General features: G+C 38.8%; 2 protein-coding genes across 13 annotated transcripts in view; both read right to left on the minus strand.

Annotated features, from left to right (window-relative positions):
- Positions 1-23,294, minus strand: part of RAMP1 (receptor activity modifying protein 1) — a 547,734-nt gene that overhangs the window by 101,487 nt on the left and 422,953 nt on the right. The gene's annotated exons all lie outside the window — the stretch shown is intronic.
- The window catches only part of LRRFIP1 (LRR binding FLII interacting protein 1), a 124,157-nt gene continuing 107,281 nt past the window's right edge, over positions 6,419-23,294 (minus strand). For 7 of the 12 annotated variants that reach the window (XM_063116023.1, XM_063116022.1, XM_063116019.1 and 4 more), the window contains 3 exons: positions 20,979-21,071; positions 19,760-19,901; positions 14,575-18,647 (listed from right to left, as the gene is read on the minus strand). In XM_063116023.1, coding sequence (XP_062972093.1) covers positions 16,744-18,647; positions 19,760-19,901; positions 20,979-21,071 — 2,139 coding nt within the window. In that variant the 3' untranslated portion in view covers positions 14,575-16,743. Of the gene's footprint in view, positions 7,355-8,789; positions 8,895-9,854; positions 9,935-11,200; positions 11,316-12,334; positions 12,385-14,567; positions 18,648-19,759; positions 19,902-20,978; positions 21,072-23,294 lie in introns of those variants that run through there. The other 5 variants (XM_063116025.1, XM_063116027.1, XM_063116024.1 and 2 more) reach the window with 5 other exon arrangements.

The following is a 23,294-nucleotide window of genomic DNA, read 5'->3' on the forward strand; positions in this document are numbered from 1 at the left end:
TTTCAGTAAGTCCGTCATTTACCACCACTACCGCCGTATTTTGGGAATATAACTGTTCTATTACATTTTTAAATTTATTTCCAAATCCCAGTTTATCTATAATACTCTTTAGTGCCTGCCAGCTCACACAATCAAAAGCTTTAAAAATATCCAATGCCATAATACCTGCCTTAATATTTGCTTTTTTTATTACATTTATTACATTTAAAACTCTACCCACTAAATTATGCATATGCCTTCCTACCACAAACCCACATTGATCTGCTCCTATATATTCTGCCAAAAATTTATTTAGCCGTTTAGCCATAATAGATGTAAAAATTTTGGCATCCTGATTTATTAAAGAAATAGGTCTATAAGAATCGGGATTAGTCAAATCTTTGTCTGGTTTTGGGATCAGAATTATCACTGAATGTTCCCATGATTCAGGTATCTTCTCTCCTAATAATATCCTATTATAAAGTTCCATTAATTTTGGAACCAAGTAATCTTTGAAGACCTTATAGTATTCTGGACCCAATCCATCTGCTCCCGGTGATTTACCAACTTTTAACTTATCAATAACCTCTTCAATTTCTCTTTGAGTTATTACTGACTCCATTAACTCCTTATATTCTATTTTTATTCCCTTCTTTATAAACCTTCCAATATACTCCTCCACCTTTTCTTGTTGAATTTCTTTACCCTTATACAATTCCTGATAAAATTCCTGAAAAATTTTTATTTTGGCTTTCATTGCATGACAATAATTCCCTCGGCTATCTTTCAACGTTTCTATCCCATTCCTTCCTTTTTCTTTTTGTGTGAGCTTGGCGAGCAACCTCGAGTTCTTATTGCTATTTTCAAAATATTCCCTCTTCATATACAATAAATTCTTTTGAACCTCCTCTATATTTAAATTTTCTAATTGTTTCTTCTTAGCTTGTATTTCCACTAATTTATATTTGTCTTTAACTCTCCAATATCTTTCCTCCAAATTTTTAATTTCTATCTCTAACTTATCCTGCTCTACCCGTTGTTGTCTTTTTAAAGTACAGGTTTCTCTAATACAGATTCCTCTTACTACGGCCTTCATGGTGTCCCAAATGACTGACCCAGCTGTTCCTCCTTTTTCGTTTATTTCCCATGACTCCGACAGTTCCTTCTGAATTTTCTCTACTACTTTATTATATTTCAATATCTTTGTATTCAACTTCCATCTATATGCCTCTTTATAATCTTTCTTAACTGTAAATTCTAAACTTAACAAGGCATGATCAGTTACTTTTATTACCCCTATTTCCATCTTACAAATCTTCGTTGCAAAATCTTTTGAAACAAATATATAATCTATCCTGGAGTATGTATAATGAACTGGGGAGAAATATGAGAACCCAGGCCTATTCCCATTAAGTAAACGCCACGAATCTAGATAACCATTTTCTTTTACCAATTTATTCAGTATAGTCATATTATTCCTCTTTTCAACCTTAGTGGGATTTGACCTGTCTCGTTTATTATCCATAACCATATTAAAATCCCCAGCTAATATAGCATATCCTTCCTTAAATTCTTCTATTTCTTTAAACAACTTTATAAAAAACTCTCTATGCCTCTCATTTGGGGCATAAACATTAATCAAAGTATAAACCTTTCCCTCAATTTTACCTTTTAACATAAGATATCTGCCTTTATCATCCTTTTTTACTTCTTCTAATACGAACCCACTTTTTTTTGAAATCAAGGTGGCCACTCCATTTTTTTTAGATGTCCCTAATGACTTTTCATAATAGGCTAGCCACCTTAATTTTATCATATTCGAATTCTCGGAGCCTTGATGTGTTTCTTGGACCATTATAATATCTGATCCCTCTTTATTAAATAATTGTTCTATTCTCTTCCTTTTCACGACTGCCCCCAAACCTTTAACATTGAGTGTTGATACTTTTATCTTTTTATCCATAATCACCCTTTTGAAATCTCTTCCGATCCCTCGTGCTCAGTAATTCAAAATTACTTACATAAAAACACAAATTCCACACATAATACTCCCCCCCTCCTACCTCATAAACAAATACAACAACAAATATAACAATAAACCCTAACCCCCCCATCGTCTCCCTCCCTCCCTCCCTAATAACCCCCCTCCCCCTCTCCCACCCCCTACTTTCCCCCTCCCCATATCCCCGCGAGTCTATTACTCCGGCCACCCAATTAGGGGAGAGGGGGGAGGCGGTGCCCCGCCATGACGACCCGATCTCTGTATTTAATTAATTATCATATCAATTATCTCATAACATTTCTCTTTACCCCATCCCAGATGCTCCTGCCATTGCTCCATTCTCTTCCCCAGCTCCAACACTTCCATTCTTCATTAACCCCAATCTCTTCAGCAGCTCCCTTCCTTGCTCCAGAGAGGTTACTCTATAATCATTCCCAGCATGGGAGAACTTTAAAAAAACCGGGTAACCCCAAGCATATCTCACTACATTTTTTATTAATATTTCAGTTATTGGCTTGATGCTGCGCCTCCATTGGAGTGTTTGCTGACAAAGATCGTTGAAAACTAGCACTGCTTTGCCTTTATATTTAATCATAGCCATAGCTCTCAGCTTCTTCATTACTAACTCCTTCTTATAATAACTGCCAAATTTCACAAGCAAATCTCTAGATGATCCCTTGTACTTTACTCCTCCCACTCTGTGGATTCTTTCCAAGTCGCTGTCCTTTATATCCGCATCAGGCATCATGTCGTTGAACCACTTCAATACAACTTTCCTCAAATCTTCTCCTGGTTCTTCAGCAAATTGCTTGATGCGAATGTTACAACGTCGAAGCTCATCCTGAAGCTGAATCAGCTGTGAATCTTGAGCATTTAACTTTGCCTCAGAACATTTTTCAAATACATCCTGTTTTTTTGCAAGAGCTTTAACTTCAACCCCAACCTTCTTTAGCTCTTTCTCATTATCAGCCAGCCTGTTCGCTAGCGCCCCCATCCGTGCCTCTGCATTCTTTTCATTATCAGCGATCTGCTTGCTGAGTGCAGCCTTGGTTTCCAGAATCAGCTTTTTAAGTTCATCCATTGTAACAGAAGAAGCTGGCGCCTTGCCAGAACCTTCCGCCATCTTCACCGACTCGTCTGAGCCTGAAGCTGAATCGCTACCCGAAGATTGTGACTCTTTTCTGGCAGGCACTTTCTCCAGACGGGCCAAATTATGATTAGAAGGGTGTGCTCTTTGCCAAGCAGCCTTTCCCGGGGTTTTTTTCTTTCTAATATACGGCATGGATTATGTTTACGTTTCGTCAAAGTCCCGTTTCACTTCCCCCCTTCTTATCCAAACAAGTCCGTTTCAAATACTTTTTTTTCTTCCTTAAGAAGGGTGAATTTACTACCAGAACATCTCTCTCAGATTAGGGGTATATAAATCAGCTTCTATCAGACTGGAAAACAGGAGAGCTCCAACATTCCAAACATTCCAAGTTGCTTGCTCCCCCCTCCTTCCGTCTGCTTACAGTCAGAAAACAGCCAAGAACAGTCTATTTTCTCCCCTTAATCTGTGATTTCTTTCACAAAAAACAGGATTTCCATCTTCACTCAACACTCATAAGCATCATCCAACACTTTAATTTATAATCCACGCCTCATTAAGTGAGATAATAAGCTTTTCATATCCCCCCTGATGGGAGAATTCACACAGCGATCTTACCCGTCATAACGTCCGGCTCCGCCCCCCCATATTTGTAGTTTTCAGTGTTTGTTGTTTGACCAGCCGCTAGTCAAGCGTTCCTCTAAATAGTTTTATTGCTTTAGGGTTTTATGGTCAATTACCCGGCCATAAATCTCTGGCCAAGAATGCAGGAGTGAGCTGCTGCTGTTTTAAGAACAGCCCAGTCTTTTACACAGAGTCCAAGAGTTCTTAGCCAGAGGCACGTTCTGCAGCGTAAGCCTACTGGTCCAGGTCGAAGCACCAAAACAGAGGGTGTGGGCATCAAGGAGCCAGGAGTAAGCGAAGGTCCAGTCCAGTCCTAAATCAATAGCCGAGTCAGTCGTCCAGAGTCCCAGGGATACACGTTCAAGCGGAGTCAATCAAGCCGGTCCAGGTCAGCAATCCAGAATCACAGTCACAAGGCAAGGCGGGTACAGTAGCAACCGGAAGAACGGAAGGTGTTTGCTACACCAGACCAGCTGTCAGGTTCTCCCTTTTCAAACCCTGCCAGCATGACCCCACCCAGATCCCAGCTGTGCCTCATTCCTCCACCTTTTGACCCAACCCCCTCCTACAGTTCAGCGTCTTTTCCCTGCCTGTTCTGAAGGCGCATACTTCGCCTCACCACCTGCATTTGTTCTGCCCTTCTCCTTCGTCTCCTTTCGCGGGGGCTGGGTGGTCGAACCACCTCCGTCTCTGACTCAGCCTCAGGAGCGACAGGCAGAGGAAGCAACTGACTGGCCCGTGGCTCCTCCACGGGACCTGCATTCTCCTCCATGGAATGACTCCCTACCAACTGTGCACTGGTCTCTGGTCCGGCTGTGGGGGAGGAAACTCCCTCTACTTCTTGTAAGTTTGCCTCCTCCTCATCTGAGGAGGCTTCCTTGGGTGCAACTCTAACACTAGTTAATTTTAACGTGTTTACGTGTCGCCACAAAGTAGAGTATTTCAGGCAAGCATTTATTTCGTCCGCTGGTGTCGATTGAGGAATTACAGGTAATGTTTGCCTGAAATCTCCTGCAAGCAATATTAATGTGTTCCCAAATGGTCTGATGTTTCCACGCAAATCTTGCAATGATCTATCAAGAGCCTCGAGTGATTTTTTGTGTGCTATTGTGCATTCATCCCAAACAATAAGTTTGCATTTTTGTAATATTTTTCCCATTCCGGATGCTTTGGAAATGTTGCACGTGGGAGTTTCAATGAATTGTATGTTTAATGGCAATTTCAAAGCAGAATAAGCAGTTCTTCCACCAGGTAGCAATGTCGCAGCTATTCCGGACGACGCAAGAGCTAAGGCTATGTCATTTTGGGATCGAATTGCTGCCAGAATCAATCTAATTAGGAACGTTTTACCAGTTCCTCCTGGCGCATCTAAGAAGAAGATTTCTCCAGTCCCGTTATTGATGGTTTTCATTATTTGATCGTAAATGCGTTTTTGCTCAAGCGTTAGCTTAGGAATATTTGATTGCACATACGACAAAAGATCATCCGTGTTGTAATTTTGTTCACGACACAATTCTACATCGAACGAAGCAGCAACAGTTCGATTCGGTGATGGCATTCCCAATTGATTGAGAACTTTGTTTGCGATTTCTAAGCACAAATCTTCAATCATTATCAACGCTTCGTTGTAGATTTCTGGTGTGAAATCCATGTTTATATTTGAATTTTCTTTGTGTATTCGACGGAGAATATCTTCAGCCATGTCCGATTTATATTTCTCCCATAACTCTGTTGGAGATGAAGGAGAGCAGGCGGTCAATATGATTGCAAACAATGCACGAATTTGATTTGAATGTGACGTGTTGCACGCGTCATTAATGCATACATCCCAGTGTCGGTCGTTCTCCAATAAATTCAGAGCTTGACATGCACTGCAGAAAGTGGCATGTGTTACGCCGTTGACAATTCTCAATTGATGGAAAGACGTTGGACCGGGCACATTTACCAACAGCATGCGAAGAAAGAAGCATTCATCTTGATTGGGATGCACGGTGTACAGTCTGCCCATCGTTGTTTCTTTGAATATGCCAGGTTGTCCGTCGACTCGATCTGAAGCTGTAGAACGCGATTGCCGTGCTCGCAATCGTGCATCCTCAAGTCTGGCTGAACGTTGCTTGCCTGGTTCCTTGGCACGTATTTGCGGAATTCTTTTTCTTTTTTTTCTCGTTTGCTGATGCCCGTTCTTCCTCAGTCTGATTTGCAATTTCTCGTCGCAGTGCTTCCGCTCCGCGAGTACGACGACCTAAGTGTGATCTTCTGCGAGGCATTATTTGGATGAAGTAAAGCAGATTGTTTGGTTTTTTAAAAAGGATGTTTTTACGGTTACTGGAAACTCCTGGCAGTTACCTTTCTTCAGAACGTGTAACTGTCACAGGTGTGACATCTATATTCACTCAGCCAATTGTGAGAAAACATGCAAATAGGAGAGGAGGCAGAGGCAGCGGATTGGCCTACTGGTTGGCGATGTCACAATGATCAGCAGGACTGGTTTTGAGGAGGCCTATTTCTTCGATTTTAAGAGAAACCTTTGACCCCATAGAGAACATAGTTACATAACAACGCTCGCGTATTCGAACGCAACGTTGTGTCAAAATTTCAAAGCAATCGGTGAAGAACTTTCGGAGATATAACGTCTGTTTCGAACGGACATTTACATTTTTATTTATATAGATTGATTGACTAGTGTGCATAGTAATTAGAACATAAAATAGGATTCAGTTTTTTTAAAATGTGGGATCACAGTTTTATTTTTGCAATGTTACATCCTTTATAAGAAGTCATTTAATTAAATTCCAAATAGGGGGATTAAATACAAATTAAAAGCTGTTCTTTTATTTAAAGTTGAAGCTATTGCCTATTGACCCTGAAATAAAATAGTCTTATGATTGAACAGGTGCAAAAATCCCTCCATAACCTTTTATTTTTATTGGCAAAGTCATTTAAGGTCACTTTTGCTTCCTAGACCATCTTCTTCCATGATTTCTAGTGGACTTCTGCTTCATAATGGCTTGTGGTTCCACAGTGTTTGTAAATAAAGAGGCTGCTATGAAAACACTATCGCTGTTGCTACAGTCACAGACACTGCCATAAGAGGAAGTCTGAAAATTATAGTCATTTTCACCACTATGTCCAGAAATAAAGAAAATCCAAGTTCCAGTTTAATCTTTTTTTCTTTTCTTCACTTTCAATGTCATTTTCAAAATGCCAACAGCCAGCTGCTGTGCCTTTCAGCTCGAGCTTACAAGTTGCCCAGTGTGCTTGTTAAATGGCATACAGATACTGTACTGCATGCATTTCAAGAGTACAGTGTGGAAGGGCACCTACAAGAACAGGCATTTGGAGCAGCTATTATTAGGCATATAATGCAGCAGCTAAGATCTGCGTAGATGGAACCTCAGTATGGTGGCATGACGAATGGGTTCATGTGTTTGGCGTTTTGCTGCTCTCAGAAGGCATGAAACAAAGCATCCCAAACAGGAACAGACAGGAACAGACGCGAGCCTCTGCTGCGCTGTTGTCATTGTCAAGCACTCTCCAATGAAATCTGGCATCTATTGCTGGGACAGGAAAGCACTTCGATTGGCTTTCATCTTTTCTAGCCGTTTAACTAGATGGCCATTGCTTACTTCAAGCTCTTCTGTTTTGTCTAATGCTGAACGGAGCTGAAAATAAATTAAAAGAGAAATTATATTCAAGTTAGTAACGAGTTGCGTTCCTTCATTTATCATTACAAGAGCCCAGTGACTATTATTTATTAAAATTTTAAGGATGGGAAAAGTCTTTACCTGTAACTGTCATTATTTGAGAGATCTTCTGTGCACTGCAAATGGGATCTGTGCCTACGCAGATCAAGATATTGGAAACTTCTAGAGAAGTCTTTTTAATCTCTCAGTGTTTCTGAGATGTTACTCTTCTCACGTGCACACCCCACATGTGTGCACAGAAACCACGAGGAACCACTAAGGTTAAAGTTAGAGTGGATTGCTTAATCTAGTTAGTGAATCCATGGGAAAGCCAAGGTCTTCTAGGTCCTAACTCAATGGGTTACCTACTAAACTATGCTGATGCTTCTCTCCTCCCCGCAAAATAGGGAAAGAAAACAATAACAACATATATGAACATATGAAGCTTACATGGAGTCAGACAATTAGTCTGTACCTACCCGGACCTTAAGATCATCTACAGGGGCCCTTCTCCGTGAGCCCCTGCCAAAGGAAGTGAGGCAGGTGGCTACTAGGAGGAGGGCTTTCTCCGCTGTGGCACCCCGGTTGTGGAATGAGCTCCCCAGAGAGGTCCGCCTGGCGCCTACACTGTACTGCTTTCGTCGCCAGCTGAAGACCTTTTTATTCACTCAGTATTTTAACACTTAATTTTAACTTAAATTTAAATTATACTGTTTTAACTCTGTATTTTAACCTTATATCAATTTTGCTGCGTGGTTTTATCCTGGTTGTGCTTTTTATATTGTATTTTGTATTTGTATTTTTAACTTGTTGGTTGTTTTATGATGGTTTTAATTTTTGTGAACCGCCCAGAGAGCTTCGGCTATTGGGCGGTATAAAAATGTAATAAATAAATAAATAAATAAATAGTCCATCTGACTCACTGACAGCAGCTCTTCAGGGACCTTTCATATCACTTGCTATCTGATACTGTTTTAAAAACTGGTGGTCTACCACTGAGTTATGGCTCCTCCCCATAAATAGTGTTCATGTGTTTAAAGGGCTACGTTTCTGGGACGTCTGGAATATAGCTGAGCGTTCCTTGGGCAATTGGGACTATTCAGCCCTCTGTTTCCTTCAAGAGATGCAATTCTAGTACGGAAACAAAGGGCCAGTTATTGCTCTTTCACCACTATAACAGGTGCAAGCTGTTTGTAGGCTCTGTGCCCACAGTATCAGCCTTAAATAGTCAAGTACTGAAGGTTATTTCCATTCGTTTTTCGGCTGAGAAACACTAACATCGTTTGGATTTTATTTCTACTTAGAAACTTTATTAAAGTTGTTTTCCTTCAACACAAAAACACAGTTAATCTTGTAAAAATATTCCTAGTGATACTGAGTATTTTATTGAGAATGATTTAGTAGTATGGATTACCTCTCTTTGGAGTTTACGTTTCTCTGCTTTCAATTCATCTTCTATTCTTTCAGAATTTTCAGCAGCTGTTTTATAGCGAGCAACTTGACCTTCCAGTCGTATTACCTAATATGAAAGAAACTTAACTATTAAGATAGAAGTACGGTAGCAAATGTATAAACACCATTAAAGTAATATGCAAGCCACAACAAAAAATAGGGCTGTAAAAGTTTAAAGCCTGGGGAAATTACAGGTTATTTGCCTGACATGAGACATCAGAATGAGCCCCTTTCTAGGGAAAGGTTTCCAAAACTGGGATGCCACTACTGAAAAGACCCTTCTTCTGGTGGCAGAGAAGAAGAGCCTGTGATGATGATCTCAAAGTACAGGCAGACACACAGACAGGTGCCCCGGCCAGAAGCTATGAAGGGCATTAAAGGCACTTTCAATTTAATATAAAAAGACACCAGAAACCAATGCAGTTGGTGAAAAACTGGCATAAGAGGATCATAAACCTGATCCCATAATCAGGGTCAAGCAGTTCAATGCATTTGACTGAGGAAATAGGTTTAGTATCTCTGTCGGAGATATATGATTTTAGGTTGGCCAGGGCAAGAGCAAATCATATGGCAAAGCCTTACTCACACAATATGAATACTGCAACCAAACTTTCAATACAAGCTAGTATTTATGTATATGTGGTACACTCTGAAGAAATGCTTTCACTATATATTTTGGAAGCAACCCAAGACCATTGGCCTCTCAATAACCTCTCTGACTTCTTGCCCCATTAGCTCTTTACGCCCTGCAGCAGTCATTGCCCAAAACATGGCAATCCACCAACAACTTGCAGTGAATCTCGAGCAGTGACACTCACTGGGGCAAATGCCAACAATGACCTTTTACTTCAAAATAAGTATGTTTAGAATTGAAATATAAACAACTTCCGCTAATTTCAGGGGGATTTGCTTTGCGTTTTAGGATTACTGCCAGTGTTTCCCTCCCCAACCTTTTAAAATAAGAAAATACAAACATCTTTATGTAACTCCACAGCTCAAGAGTGCTATAAATATGGCATAAACTTACATTCTGTTCCAGTGCTGTGATCTCTTGTTCAGACTTTGCAAGCTTAAATTTGAGGTCACTGATTTGTCTATTTGCATCTCCTAAAGAAATTTAAAAAAAATGTCCGCCATCAAAACAATTCAGGGTGAGGTTCCATCTCAAAATATCCAAGGGCATTAAAATATAGTATAACTTATAAAAATGTATGTGTCCAAATCCCATTTTCCCCAACGATAATATTCTGATGTTTCTCATACATAGGGCTCATACTCACTCACTCCCTCCAGCCAGCAGAACACATCTCTCAATTTTAATTTCCATATAATTGCTACTAACTTCCCATATTGATCCTAGAAGCAAAACCTCGGTCCTCTTTGTTGCATTATAGTGAAGACTCATTGCTGGAAGCTTAACAAGACAAACCCATTCCGTGATGGATCCCTAGAATCACAACTCAAAAATCAATACTATTTTCTTTCAAGTTGGTAAATGTTTATCCAACTCTCTCCATAATATGAATACCTGACTACCTTCGATCATACCATAAATAGAATTATTAGCCTGCAGACAGCACTCTTGTCCACATCGATAACAGAAGAAAAGAGAAAGGCCACCTTTTCAACTTGACTGCAGAGGCCACCATGAGGGAGGAAGCAGCAGCCAGGCACCTCTCCACCGTGCCTGGGTCCAGCTCCAGCTGAGAGCCCCCTCCCTCCTGCTACCAACTGCCACTGCAGAGGCCACCATGAGGGAGGAAGAAGCAGCCAGGCACCTCTCCACCGTGCCTGGGTCCAGCTCCAGCTGAGAGCCCCCTCCCTCCTGCTACCAGCTGTCTCTGCAGAGGCCACCATGAGGGAGGAAGCAGCAGCCAGGCATTTCTCCACCGTGCCTGGGTCCAGCTCCAGCTGAGAGCCCCCTCCCTCCTGCTGTCCCCTGTAACTGCTGAACTTTCCAACTAAGATTGTAGTGCCTGAATTTGCTTTCCTTTCCCCCCTCCTCCTCCTCCCTCCCAATCCCCTTTCCTTTTGTGTCATGTCTTTTAGATTGTAAGCCTGTGGGCAGGGACTGTCAAGAAATACTTTTGTAAGCCGCCGTGAGAGCCTTTTTTGGCTGAATGGCGGCATAAAAATACTTAAATAAATAAATAAATAAATAAACTTCATGTTATAGGAGGGGTTACATTCCTTGGCTCAGCTTGCAATAGGCTTGCTCAAGTAATGGGTACATGAGGTATGCTGAGGTAATGTGTAACAAATGGGGAGTCCAGTTTAATTCTATTTGGTATATTTTCACAATGTAAGTGGACAAAATGAGTGAGTGTCACTGACAGTTGAATACAGATTCTTCAACATGTAGATGAGCCTTACTTTGGAGATCAATCACGTGTATCTCTGTGCCATTTTCTAGGACTCCATCTTCCAAATGTAAATTTTGAGTGTTACTATTCTGGTTTTCTTCCAGCTGTGCTTTTAATTTTTTAACCTGAAAGTCACAAAAAAACCAACTTACTGAAAAATAAACCAAACTATATGAAAAGGGATAATTAGAACTACAATGAGGACTACATGAAAAAGGATAATTAAAACTACAATGTTTTGTGCAAATCTCCTATTTCCCTCCCATAAACCCACCCAGCTGACATTTTCTGATAGTTGCATTCCTGTAGGATTTGAATTATTTTTGTAAGGAATGATGTGATGTCAGGAGAAGAGATTATAGGTAAAGTGAAGAACAGGAGAGGTTTATTGATCATGCAGGAAATAAAAGTTACAGACATTGCTGGCATTTTTTCCAAATAATTATGACAACTAAACATCCTGCTCTTTTTTTAAATTAAAGCTAAGATTTTGGGGAAGCCACATTATTGCACTAACTACAGATTGTGGTATTATGAATGCATAGCATACTTTTTAAAAAACGTAACAATTGGTTAATGGACTGCGATATTCAAGATGCTAAGGATGAGAGGGACAACTCCAGGCATGTCACTATCCACCCCAGTCCACTACAGAACAGGTCTATACTCTTGTATCTTATGCTACATTTTAGAGAATGCGTTGGAAAGAGAATTTGCACTTGGTAATTGCGAAGAGGGCTGCTTCAAAACCTATATTTCTGTACTCAGGTCTGACTACACTGAATACTCGAGCAATGCACCAGATGTGAGGTACACATGTATTTTTTGGGTCTATCTCTTTAAAGGTGATCCAACCCTTTCCCAATATCTCCTTGCATTTTTTTAAAAAAGACAAGTACCAAAACAACAACAAAGTGTTCTCACACTTGGTGTATATGACATGACATTAACACTCCATCACACTAAGTGAGGAAATCTCGTCTGAAGTTGCATACTGTTTTATAGATTGACTTTGGAAGCCATTTCTTCTCATTCTAATCGCCATGTGAAAAACATGACCTTTTAAATCAGCTGTAATTTGTAGGGAATCATCTGGCAATATCCAAAGGGACTAACAGAGAGCAAGTAGAAAATGTTTGATTACCTGTTCAAGTAAAGTTTCTCGTTCATCAACAAGTTTTTTCAATCTAATGTCTACAAGAAAAAAAGAGATATGAAATGTACCCTGTGTTGATATTGTTAAATGGAATATGTCAAGGAATGTATTTAATTTTTAAAAGAGAGAATAATGAAGGTTAGTGGAACTGATGATAAATGTTGTTATGCACGTACCACAGGAAATGAGGTCACACACAGGACTGGGAAGGGGTCTCAGCCAAGGGAGGTTATGCCAGCCTCACAAAGCATGCTTGTCACTTCAGTAGAAGCACCCAGCTGCATGCAAAGCGGCTAATCTTCTACTGTAGGGTAGCATGCAAGAATTCTAGGGCCAAACACTGAAATACAAAAATCTCACAAATCTTTACAGTTTAACAGCATCACAAAAACATCAACACACTATAACAATTAGCCACACAGTTTAAAAACTCTACGGCTCTTTATAATTTTGTTATCTGATATCTATTAAGTTGTATGGGTGGCTTCAGATTTTTCCAGATTGAAAAATTCACCTTGAAATATTTCTCAATGGAAGAAGACTCACACCCCAATTTTCTAGTGCATTCTTGAACTTGAAAAACAAATCAATTCTCGAACATTTAGAATTTTAAAACAGCCATGCATTTTATTTTCCTATATAATACGGAATCACACATTCTTAGAAGGTAGTTATGAAGTAATCCAATGATCATTAATCTTCCTGTGTTTGAATTGAATAAACATACTAATATAAACTCTGGCAATGATTTCACAAGGCCACCTTATGGACGTCCATAGGAAGTTTCTCCCCTTTCCCTTTATTTACCCCAACGACTAGACGACTCATGCCCAGGTTCTTTGCTCGTCCATCAACCAACTGCAAGTTACTTTTCAAAATATGCAAGGGATATTTAATGGGATAGTGCATGGAGAAGTTCACAAAGAAGTGTTACTGGTTGTATAGATTTTCCTGCACATTTCCCCAGAAACCAAACAATATGCTTACCACTGAAGGAATGTCAACAATTAACATTGTGTGAGCGGACTTCCATTTGCACAACAGGGATCACTTTCCTCTACCCTGCACACACACACACACACACACACACACCTGCAATTCCTTCCAAATCTCTGGAGCAAGGAATCTCATGTAAGAGACCTATTGAGTCTGTATGGCTGTGTCTCATGCCACATATCTTTTCTATGTTATAAACATTTTATTTAGGACAACCATGATGTTAGTAGGCCTTCGGTTTAAATATAAAGCTTACACAGGGTTTGCAAAGTTTCTAAATATAAAATTTGCTGTTTGTAAAAAGAAATGATTAAACAAATAAATACAATTTAGGAAGCTGTAACTACATGGCAATTTTCATTAAAAAAAATGAAAACAGCACCAAAGCCCCTTGCAAAAAATAAAAAAGAGGTAACTTCTGTGATAATTTGCAAATCATTTCTTTAGGCTTTGGAACTGCTTTTGTGATGTGGTGATATCATGGTAAATCCAATGAGAACTAAATTGGACAATTTCAGTTTATTCATCTGCTCCAAAACATCTGAGTATTAAAAGTCTGTTGTATAATCACCTTTTAAAATAAACATTAGAAAGAAAACTAAAGATTATTGAAGTGTTGTAACATTAGGTTTTCTCAGGAATTATGTTGAGGGTTTACAGAGGGAAGAATCACCTTTGTACATTTATGGAAAGTGCAGGATGGTCACTATCATGCCACTTGGATATTGCATATCTAAGGCAAACAAATTAAAGGAAAGAAATTGGACGGCATTCCCTCATTTTCTATAACAGTGGAAATACTACTATCCTTTTCCCTAGCAGTTCCTTCCTGTTCTCCTGCATCCTACACCCAACATACACTTCTTTCAAAATATAGATGAATCATAAATCAAGATATAGGGTGGTTATTCTACAGGAAATTAGAGCAGCAGTAGGGATGAACATCTATTCCTTATGTACTATTAATCAAAACATTAATATATGATTAGTTGAAATGGCAGTTACCAAGGGATAAACGTACCACTTTGGTTGCCCCCACTGACACCCAAAAGAGAACCCTCATGAAAGCTGCAGTTCCATCAACAACATTAATCATCTCTAGTTTTGTAATGAATTACTACAACTCCAGATGTATTTGTCCATAAATAACTGGCTTTGTCAACACTGCTGACCAAGAAGTTTGATCAAAGCTAGCTATATCTAGTTCACACCATAGATAAGCTACATAACTGACATACAAAATCCGTCATAACCAATTTTACTTATATATCCCTAGTTTGTCAGAAGTATGCATACACCTGCTACCGTTAATTACACATCCATGAGTGGAATGGATGAACAAGCATTAAATGAGAATGTAATTACATTAAATGTAATTTCTTGCATTACATAGGACTCTATGAACACAAAGGGTGAGTGGAGTCCATGCAGTCACATTCCTAGAAGCCTTGTCTACAACAGGAATGTGCTCCAGGCCATGCAATCAGACCCAAGTCTGCTGCATTCACTTTCCCTATGAGCCAGGCATATTCTCAATGCAGGCACCAGGACGAAAGGCAAGAAAAATTAGAAGCTTTAGCTTTGCTGATGTTCAAGGAAGGAAGAGATAGCATCTCTTTGGAAATGTGGGTATCAATGCTCAATCCTGTCCTTTTTGCAAACTGATGCTTGAAATTGTCCTAGGCATTCAAACCTGTGGATCATGCGTACCAAGATTTCAAATACTGTTTCATAACTTTACTGCTCATAGCCTGGGAATCCTTTTCTCAGAAAAAGTCTCTCTTTTATGTAAGTTTGAAGTTACCAATTTGAAAGCCTATACTGCTGACTTAGAACAGATGCTTTGCTTTTGTGAAGAACTGCCACATCTAAGAATGCAACAACACGACAAATAAAAGCAGGTAGATACCAGCTAGATAAATGTTGAAATAAATTTGTAGAAAAATATTAGGGGTAGTATCAGTTTAATTGTAAGCAGCTCTATAAACACAAGGTGAAGACATTTTACAGTATAAAATGTTTATTATATACAACTCAGTGAGACATATTTTGTTTTGTGTGTTATTACTTGCATCGAAGAAATACATTTATTATTTGTTATACCATTATAGCTGTACAAATGTCCAAAATTTGCATCTTCCCTTAATTCTGATAGCCTAAAACAACACTTAGAATATTTCTTTATGCGATAAAAATACTCATAGTTAGTAAACATTGAGAAACATCTTTATTTGATTCATTATTCAAATCAATTTATACATTTGTTTTTTTTTTTTTAAAGGCAGCAAATTTAAGAAGGCATTTTATGCATTCAACAGCAGTTGCCATTAACCGGTGATTTTTAGTTTTAAATAGTTATTAAGGCATTCATAAAGACATTAAAATTTCCCTATATTCCAGCAGAGAGGAAGGGGTAAATGTTCAGGATGTTACAAAATATTCATTTACATGTATTGCTGGGGTGGGTGGAGTGGATAGAGCATATAATATAAATTCTTAAGAAAACAGATTTGTTATATAATTCATAGTAAATATTACTTGATAAAAAGGTTAAGCACAATGTGAACTGAAACATTCTTAAACATAAGATATACAGTGGGTTGGATCCAGTACAAGTCAGTCACATATGTATGAAAAGGTTGTCATGCTTACTTACGTCCTGCTGATTTCAAAGGAATCTAAGTGCAACTAACTTGTTCTGGATTCAACCCAGTGATTTGGTATGAAATGGTTGAGGCGTACACTTACTCCTATTAAGCAACCAACATTTCTTCACTTACAGGTTCTTTTCATTAATTCTACATTACACAACATTCCCATACTGATCTAGCTATCTTTTGGCAATAGAAGTTACATTAATTTGGAATGTTTCAACAAGAAATGTGTTCAAAGTGCAATTTTATCATTCTCCTGCAAATTACCAGCATTTTAAAAAGATACTGAAGCTACAGTGCTTTATTCAAATTTGAATCAAATATAAATGTGTCTGACAGTTGTTAGCTAGTATTGTAGGCTTGGTGGAAGCACTTTGTTAGATAAACAGTAATTAAATCTGAGAGGTAAGAAAACCTTCATATACATTCATTATTGATACAGATAATGAGTTGTATAAATGTATTTAGAGCAGGAATAGGTGACCTAGTACCCTTCAGATGTTTGGGACTACAACTCCTATCATTCCCAACTAGTCTGGCCAATGGTAAGGGATTCTGGGAGTTGTAATCTAAAGCATCTGTAGGACACCGGATTTCCCTGATTTAGAGTGTGCAACTAGATCCATTGCAGATCTCTTCCTTTTAAATGAATCAGAAGTTAAACAATTTCATCTTTGATATATATGAGCCTTTTTGCTTTGTAACTTACCACATAGCTGGTGTGTAACATGCAACAATGACCTGAGGTTATGATATAACACAATCTTCCCGAGATTTACCTTTACCCTTCTTACCCACTAGGGCTTCCTCTTGGTCTTCATCCACAGAACTCTCTAGCTTTGCCAACTGCTCTGATGTATATTCAGCAATTTGTTTTGAATTAATTTCATCTAATATCTTTGTGTTTGTGTCTTCCAATATTTCACACTGTGCCTCTGAGGAACAGGAAACAGAAGGATCAGTCTGCAAATGTTCAGCAAATTCCTTTCCTTTCTGCTGCTGAATATTTTCACTTTCAGTCAACATGACCTTATCTACCACTTCATCTGCTGAGGTTTGGTATATTTCCTCCTTTTTCTTTTCATCAGCAAGACTTTCTTTATCTTTACATTCTTTTTCATAGACCTCTTTGCTTACATTCTGCTCTCCACTTTCTGCAATCCCATCTTTCTCTTGCATTTGGTGAATAACTTTCTCTGATTCATTACCCTGTTTATTACTCATTTCAGTAGTCTTAAGTGCTCCAGAAGACGATTCTTCAAAATCAAATGCTTCATGATATTCTTCATTGTCAGCCTCTTGATCACTGACTTCAGCCTTCTGTGATATGAGACAAACACCCTCTTCCCTATCAGACAAAACTTCAAGAACTTTTTCCTCGGCCTTTCCATGATTCCTGTCCTCTTCATTCCTTTTGTGAACTTCAACATCTTCAGTTATTATACTTGCAATTATAGTTGAGTCTTGAGTAGTCTCATCTTGTATTGTTGCTATATCTGCCAAAGCTTTGCCAACATCTATGAATTCTGATTTGCTTTCTCCTGAATCCTCTTCTAGGCCTACATTCCTTTCCTCATGAGTCTGGCATTCACTGTGATTTACATTGTCTTCAACAGTTTCTTCTGTAAGAAGCGGCTTCATGGCATTTTGCTCATATTTCTCAGAATCTAAACAGGCTTCTGGTGCTTTGAACAAAGCTTCTGTTTGATCTGTCACTTTAGCAGGACTCTCTTCAGCATTATCTTCTCTTGCTTCTGTCTCTTGCTCATTTTGTTCCTCTTCAACAAATATATCCTGTTTTGAAAACAGGGCCTGGATTTCTTCAATTTCAACTTGCTTTTGTTTCCCAGTTCCTGGTAGTTCTACTGCAGAAGCTACTAGTTTGTTCTTCTGCTGCTGGACTACATTGTCTGTCTCATTCTCTTGATTAATGACACCTGCTTCATTTTTACCCCACTCAGCTTCATCAGTTATTGTAATACCTTCATTTTTATCAAGCTGTCTATCCAAATCACTCTCAACCATTTTGTTTTGTTCAACATTAGGGTCAATACTTGGCAACAATTCTGGTGATTCTGGCTGACTAGTAGTTTTCATGTGGCTGTTACTCACAAAATCCAAAGCTTCCTCAAATACTTCATTATTATTGCCTTCTGTCTCATTAGTAACAATATCTGTTTGCTTTTCTTTATTTTGCTCTTGGGGAATTATTTCTATATCTGTGTTTATTTCCTGATTAACCTTAATGCCTGGACCTGCTATTTTATTCTGATTACCAACTGTATTTACAACATTTCCATCAGGCTCTTTCATTTCTGTGGTATCACCAAGTGGCCCCCCTTCACCCCTAAATTCAACTGCATCACTGCTTTCAAGGGAATAAACAATTCCTGGAACATGCTCTGAATGACTTTTATCTGATTCCTCGGGTCCACTATTTAATATCAATGTTGATGCAACTTTGCCTTCATTGATTTTCTCTGCCTCCGCAGTTTCATCAGCATGCAACGTCTTTATTTCCGAACATTCCTGCACAATTTCCTGCTCCTTAGTCTCCTCTGTGTGTTCCTCATGCTCAGTATTCTGCAATGGTTCTCTTTTCCCCACATTCTCCATAATCTCATTTTTCATCTCCACTTCATTGGCTCTGCCTAAAAGATCATTAAGAAAGTTGAAGGGACCACAATGTAGGGAGACTAGTTTAACACTTACCTCCCCACTTAAAACCCAGAAGAGAGAATGAATCAAAAGAACTGGTTAAGAAAGATCAGTTTTTGCCAATTATGTGAAGGCAAAGCAGCAATTGAATTAGTAAATTGTCCAATCAGCAAAATGCATCTCCATCTCTCATATTAACTATACTGCATTTGTAAACATCAGTGAAGATGAGACGTTTTACATAAGACCTAGTTTTAATACTATATTTTAACTCACACCCTCAACTGGCCCTCTGAATATAGCTATATAGAAATTAGTTGAATCAATTTAACAGAATGTACTCTGGACAACAATACACTAGTTTAGGATTACAAAAAGGGGAGAAGGAATTATTTTACACCTCATAAAGAGAGCCATACCTTGACAACCATTATTTGGTCCCCTGTTGTGTTCATGACTGTATGATAGCAATGATTCAAATTTACCATCTCCATTTTCTTCGTAAGGCTAAGTAATAAAAGGCTTTGTAGATTTAATATTTTACTTTGCCCTTCTGACTCGCCTGTTTGCTACACATATTTTTTGAGGCAAAGTTGTATATTATTGCCCTAGGAAAGTATTAGGGGTCAAAAGCTGCTGATCATAATGTGGCTATTTCAAATGTACTATTAGTATTACAAACATTTGCTCTGACATATACATCAGCATAAATAAAAGTAATGATTCTATATTACTACCCTAATCTTACAAAGTTTCAAGTGCTCCTAATCTCCATGTTTTCCCCATGTGTTGCTGGGGGCCAGAGCAACTTCAGAGCCGCTCTGTACATTTATGATTGCATAAGTCTAGATAAAATGTATGCATGGCTCTGTTATGTCTTTAAGTCATTTGTTCCCCTGGACCTAGGAAATAAAAGGAATTACTTTTAACATCCCCTGTTAAAAGCAATGAAATGTGCTTGAAGTGATAATTGGCATTTAGCAAAAAAATAAAATGCACAGAAGTGATTGTATGCACAGCATGCTGGTGATTAGTAAATAGTTCAGATTATAAATTTTCAAGCAAAGGTAGGGATAAAAAATCTAAGTGGAGTGCAAATACTTACCTAGTGTACCATCCCCAGTTACCTCAGGGACATGACTTGTCCCTGGAACAATCTTGGAAGAACTTGATAGTCCATCATTATCAAGACCACTACAGGATTCTCCATTGGTAGCTACTTCTGAGTTGGGGATTATTCCATGTTGCTGTGAGTGAAATAATAAAGTAAAATTATAACATTGCAGTACTTAAACATGAAAAGTGTTTACACATACCCAAATCAGAGATTTGGTACACAAAAGAAGCATCTTGATAAAGGAGGTTATATGGTATTTAGATTAACAGACTGTCTGAACAGATGTCTTGGGCTCTGCAAAAAAAAATCCTTTCTTTTTAATCCTTGCTCCTTCAAGGAATTCAGAGCAGGATTTTATCTTCTCAAAAATGCCAAGAGGTGACATATGGTTTGATTGACTTGACCAAAGCTATGTAGAGTGAATTTTATAGTCAAACAAGAGAATTTCCAAACCTTATACTCCAGCAACTACACCATACTGACTTCCATGATAACTTTGAACCCAGCCCATTGTGTATGCTGTTTTGCAACACTTATTTGTTTTAATACGGTTTGAAGCATGTGATAGATCATGCTACATATTGGGAAAATAGTTCACAATATGGCTTTGGTTTACAGGGGTGGCGAGCCTCGTGTGGCGCAGAGTGGTAAAGCAGCAGTTTCTGCAGCTGAAAGTCTCCCCACGGCCTGAGTGCAATCCCAGCGGAAACTGGTTTCGGGCAGCCGGCTCAGGTCGACTCAGCCTTCCATCTTCCCGAGGTCGGTAAAATGAGTACCCAGTTAGCTGGAGGAAAGGTAATAATGGCCGGGGAAGGCAATGGCGAACCACCCCGCTATAAGGCCTGCCAAGAAAACGTCAGCAAAAGCAGGCGTCCCTCCAAGAGTCAGTAATGACTCAGTGCTTGCACGAGAGGTTCCTTTCCTTTCCTTACAGGGGTGGCACAGCCTATGTCCTCTGTCAAATTGGAAATGTTTGAGTACATGCTTTTACGCCTTACAAATTATCAAATGTAGCTGTGTGGATTTAACAGAACAGTACAATGAAAGGATAAAACAAAGTAAGAAAATAAAGGTGTGCCCCCTCTGCCACCACTTAAACAATTAGCTCCCTACCACTATGAAGCCCTAGCTAGCTTTTTCCGTAGCACACAGAAAGAAATAATTATTTGATTCTTTTTACGCTGTTCCTTTTGTTGTTTCTGCATACCTTCAATTGTTCCTTCAGCACAATCACCTCCTCTCTAAGATCATCTCGCTCACTTCTTACGGTATCAAAGAACTCTTTCTGCCTCTCTAAAGCCTGAGTTTTCAAGGAATAAGTGGAAGATAAAGTAACAACAAGAAGAGGGAAGGGGGGAAAGTAAAGTTAAGGAAAATTAGCAAAAAGCAGGTTTCAGATATGCAGAGAATAAAGGAATTCGCATGCAAGAAGAGGAAAGAATTTTATTTCAGGATTCCCATTTTTATAGTTAGGGTTATTTTCTCCTTGGTTAAAAGTGCCATACAGAATTGCAATGGTGAGCTAATGTTTATCTAACTATTAGGTTAAAGCCTCTTACTGTCCATTTAGTGGCAAAGTTTTACTGAAAATAAATTATAATATTTTGAGTATTAAACATGTTTAGTTCTGCACTGAAACCACAATAATAAAGAGGTTTAAATCTCTCCTATTGTAATAGGGAACATGTAAGATGAACTCTAACAAGGAATACAGCAGAGTTTCAAGATATTTTTTTTAAGGGGCAAATTTCTAGCTGCATTTCTGTAAGGAGAAACTATTCTGGTAGTTTCTGCTGAAAGCTAATGGACATATTATTGCCAATGACAGAGTCTGCGGAAGTCTCCTTAGTGCCTCTTCTATAGTAGTTGCTTAAATGATTTCATCAGAGGATGAAGAGAAAGTACTTGAGGAAATTTGTTCCACAACATGGTCCTCTTGACTCTTGCTTATATTGATTAGTGATGGCCAATTATGAGACTCTGGCCAGCATAGTCAGACTGATAATGCATCTTCAGCTGAATGTTTTCTTTTAGCCACCTTGAATAAGGCAGTCATTAGACCCTTCTTTAAGCTGGGCAATTATTGGCTGATTTCCGATCTGCCATTTCTGAGGAAGATGCTTCAGAGAGTAGTAGCTGGCCAACTCCAGATGCACTTTAATTAGATTGAGAATCCAGATCCTTTTCAGTACGATTTCAGGCCTGAAATTGCCTTGATCAACAACGTTTGCTAGGAGAGATGGGGAGTGTGATTCTCTTATCAACTATGGCATTCTTACAAGATAGAGGTTTGGGAGCACCATATTGTGAGGATTCAGTTCCTTCTTGGAGGGTAGGTTACTGAAGATGGTGCAGAGAACTCTTGTTCCTGCCCATGGGAACTGTCCTGTGGGTTCCTTCAGCATTTAGCCTTGTCCCTCATGCTTTTCAAGATTTGGTGTAATCAGTGGTGGACTGGATTACGGTGAATAAACTCAAGCTCAATCACATAAAACAGAGTTAATGAGAGTGAGAGACTCAGTGGAGTGGCTTCCTCACTCCTCTGTAAGGATCAGGGTCATAGTGTGAGGATACTGCTCCTGGTTTTCCAGGTGGCCGCCATGACTTCAAGTGTCATTTATCAGCTTCTACTTCTATGGGAAGATAAAACATTAGACACTCATCTACATTTATTTATTTATTTATTTATTTATTTCAATTCCTACCTACAAAATACCCTAGGCAGCACGTATTTTTTGGTGACTTCCAGAATGGACTAGGTAGGGTTGTTTTTACAACCAGCTGTTTTCTCATATATTAGCTGTCATGAAGCAGCTGTACTGGCTGCCAGTTCACTTGTGGGATCAATTCAATGGACAGGTTTTGACATTTTAATTGTGATGCCGTTATTCAGTAACTTATGCTGATAATCATGGCTGGTTATTAAGTTTGTTTTATTGATTTATTTTTGTCTGTTTTATTGGATGTTACTGTGAATAGCACTATAAAAATCTCTTAATTAAATCAAATAAAATGAATTAATTGATATATTTCTTAGAATGTTCTTTGGTTTGAAACTACTATTAATATATTTCTAGTGAAGGTCAAAGTTGAAATTTAAAACACAACCACATGGAAGAATGGGCAACTGTTAAAAAAGAGCAAAATGGGGGCAGGATGATTATTTTTGAAGTGGCTAAGCAAGTTTATCTGCTAGTAGGGATGGCAAGTAACTGCTTAACATGGCACATTGCTGAGGTCACTTACAGTCAAAATTCCTCATGAATAAACAGGGCAATATGTGGTAGTGTTTGCAACTAAGCAGGTTACAGGGGAGCTGCAATTGGGCTTGGCAGGGAAGCTGAATTGGGAACATTGATTGGTCGGTTTGAATTGAGCCTGTGCTACGCCTCTTTCAGGTACCTAAACCTCCAGTCGGCTTCGTCCATTTTCTTCTGCTGCCCCTTACGCCTGGAACGCTCTTCCAGAACATCTGAGATCCACAAGTTCAATCGCAGCTTTTAAAGCTTAGCTAAAAACTTTT

Source organism: Elgaria multicarinata, chromosome 2 (assembly GCF_023053635.1).
Source record: "Elgaria multicarinata webbii isolate HBS135686 ecotype San Diego chromosome 2, rElgMul1.1.pri, whole genome shotgun sequence".
Classification (NCBI taxonomy): domain Eukaryota; kingdom Metazoa; phylum Chordata; class Lepidosauria; order Squamata; family Anguidae; genus Elgaria; species Elgaria multicarinata.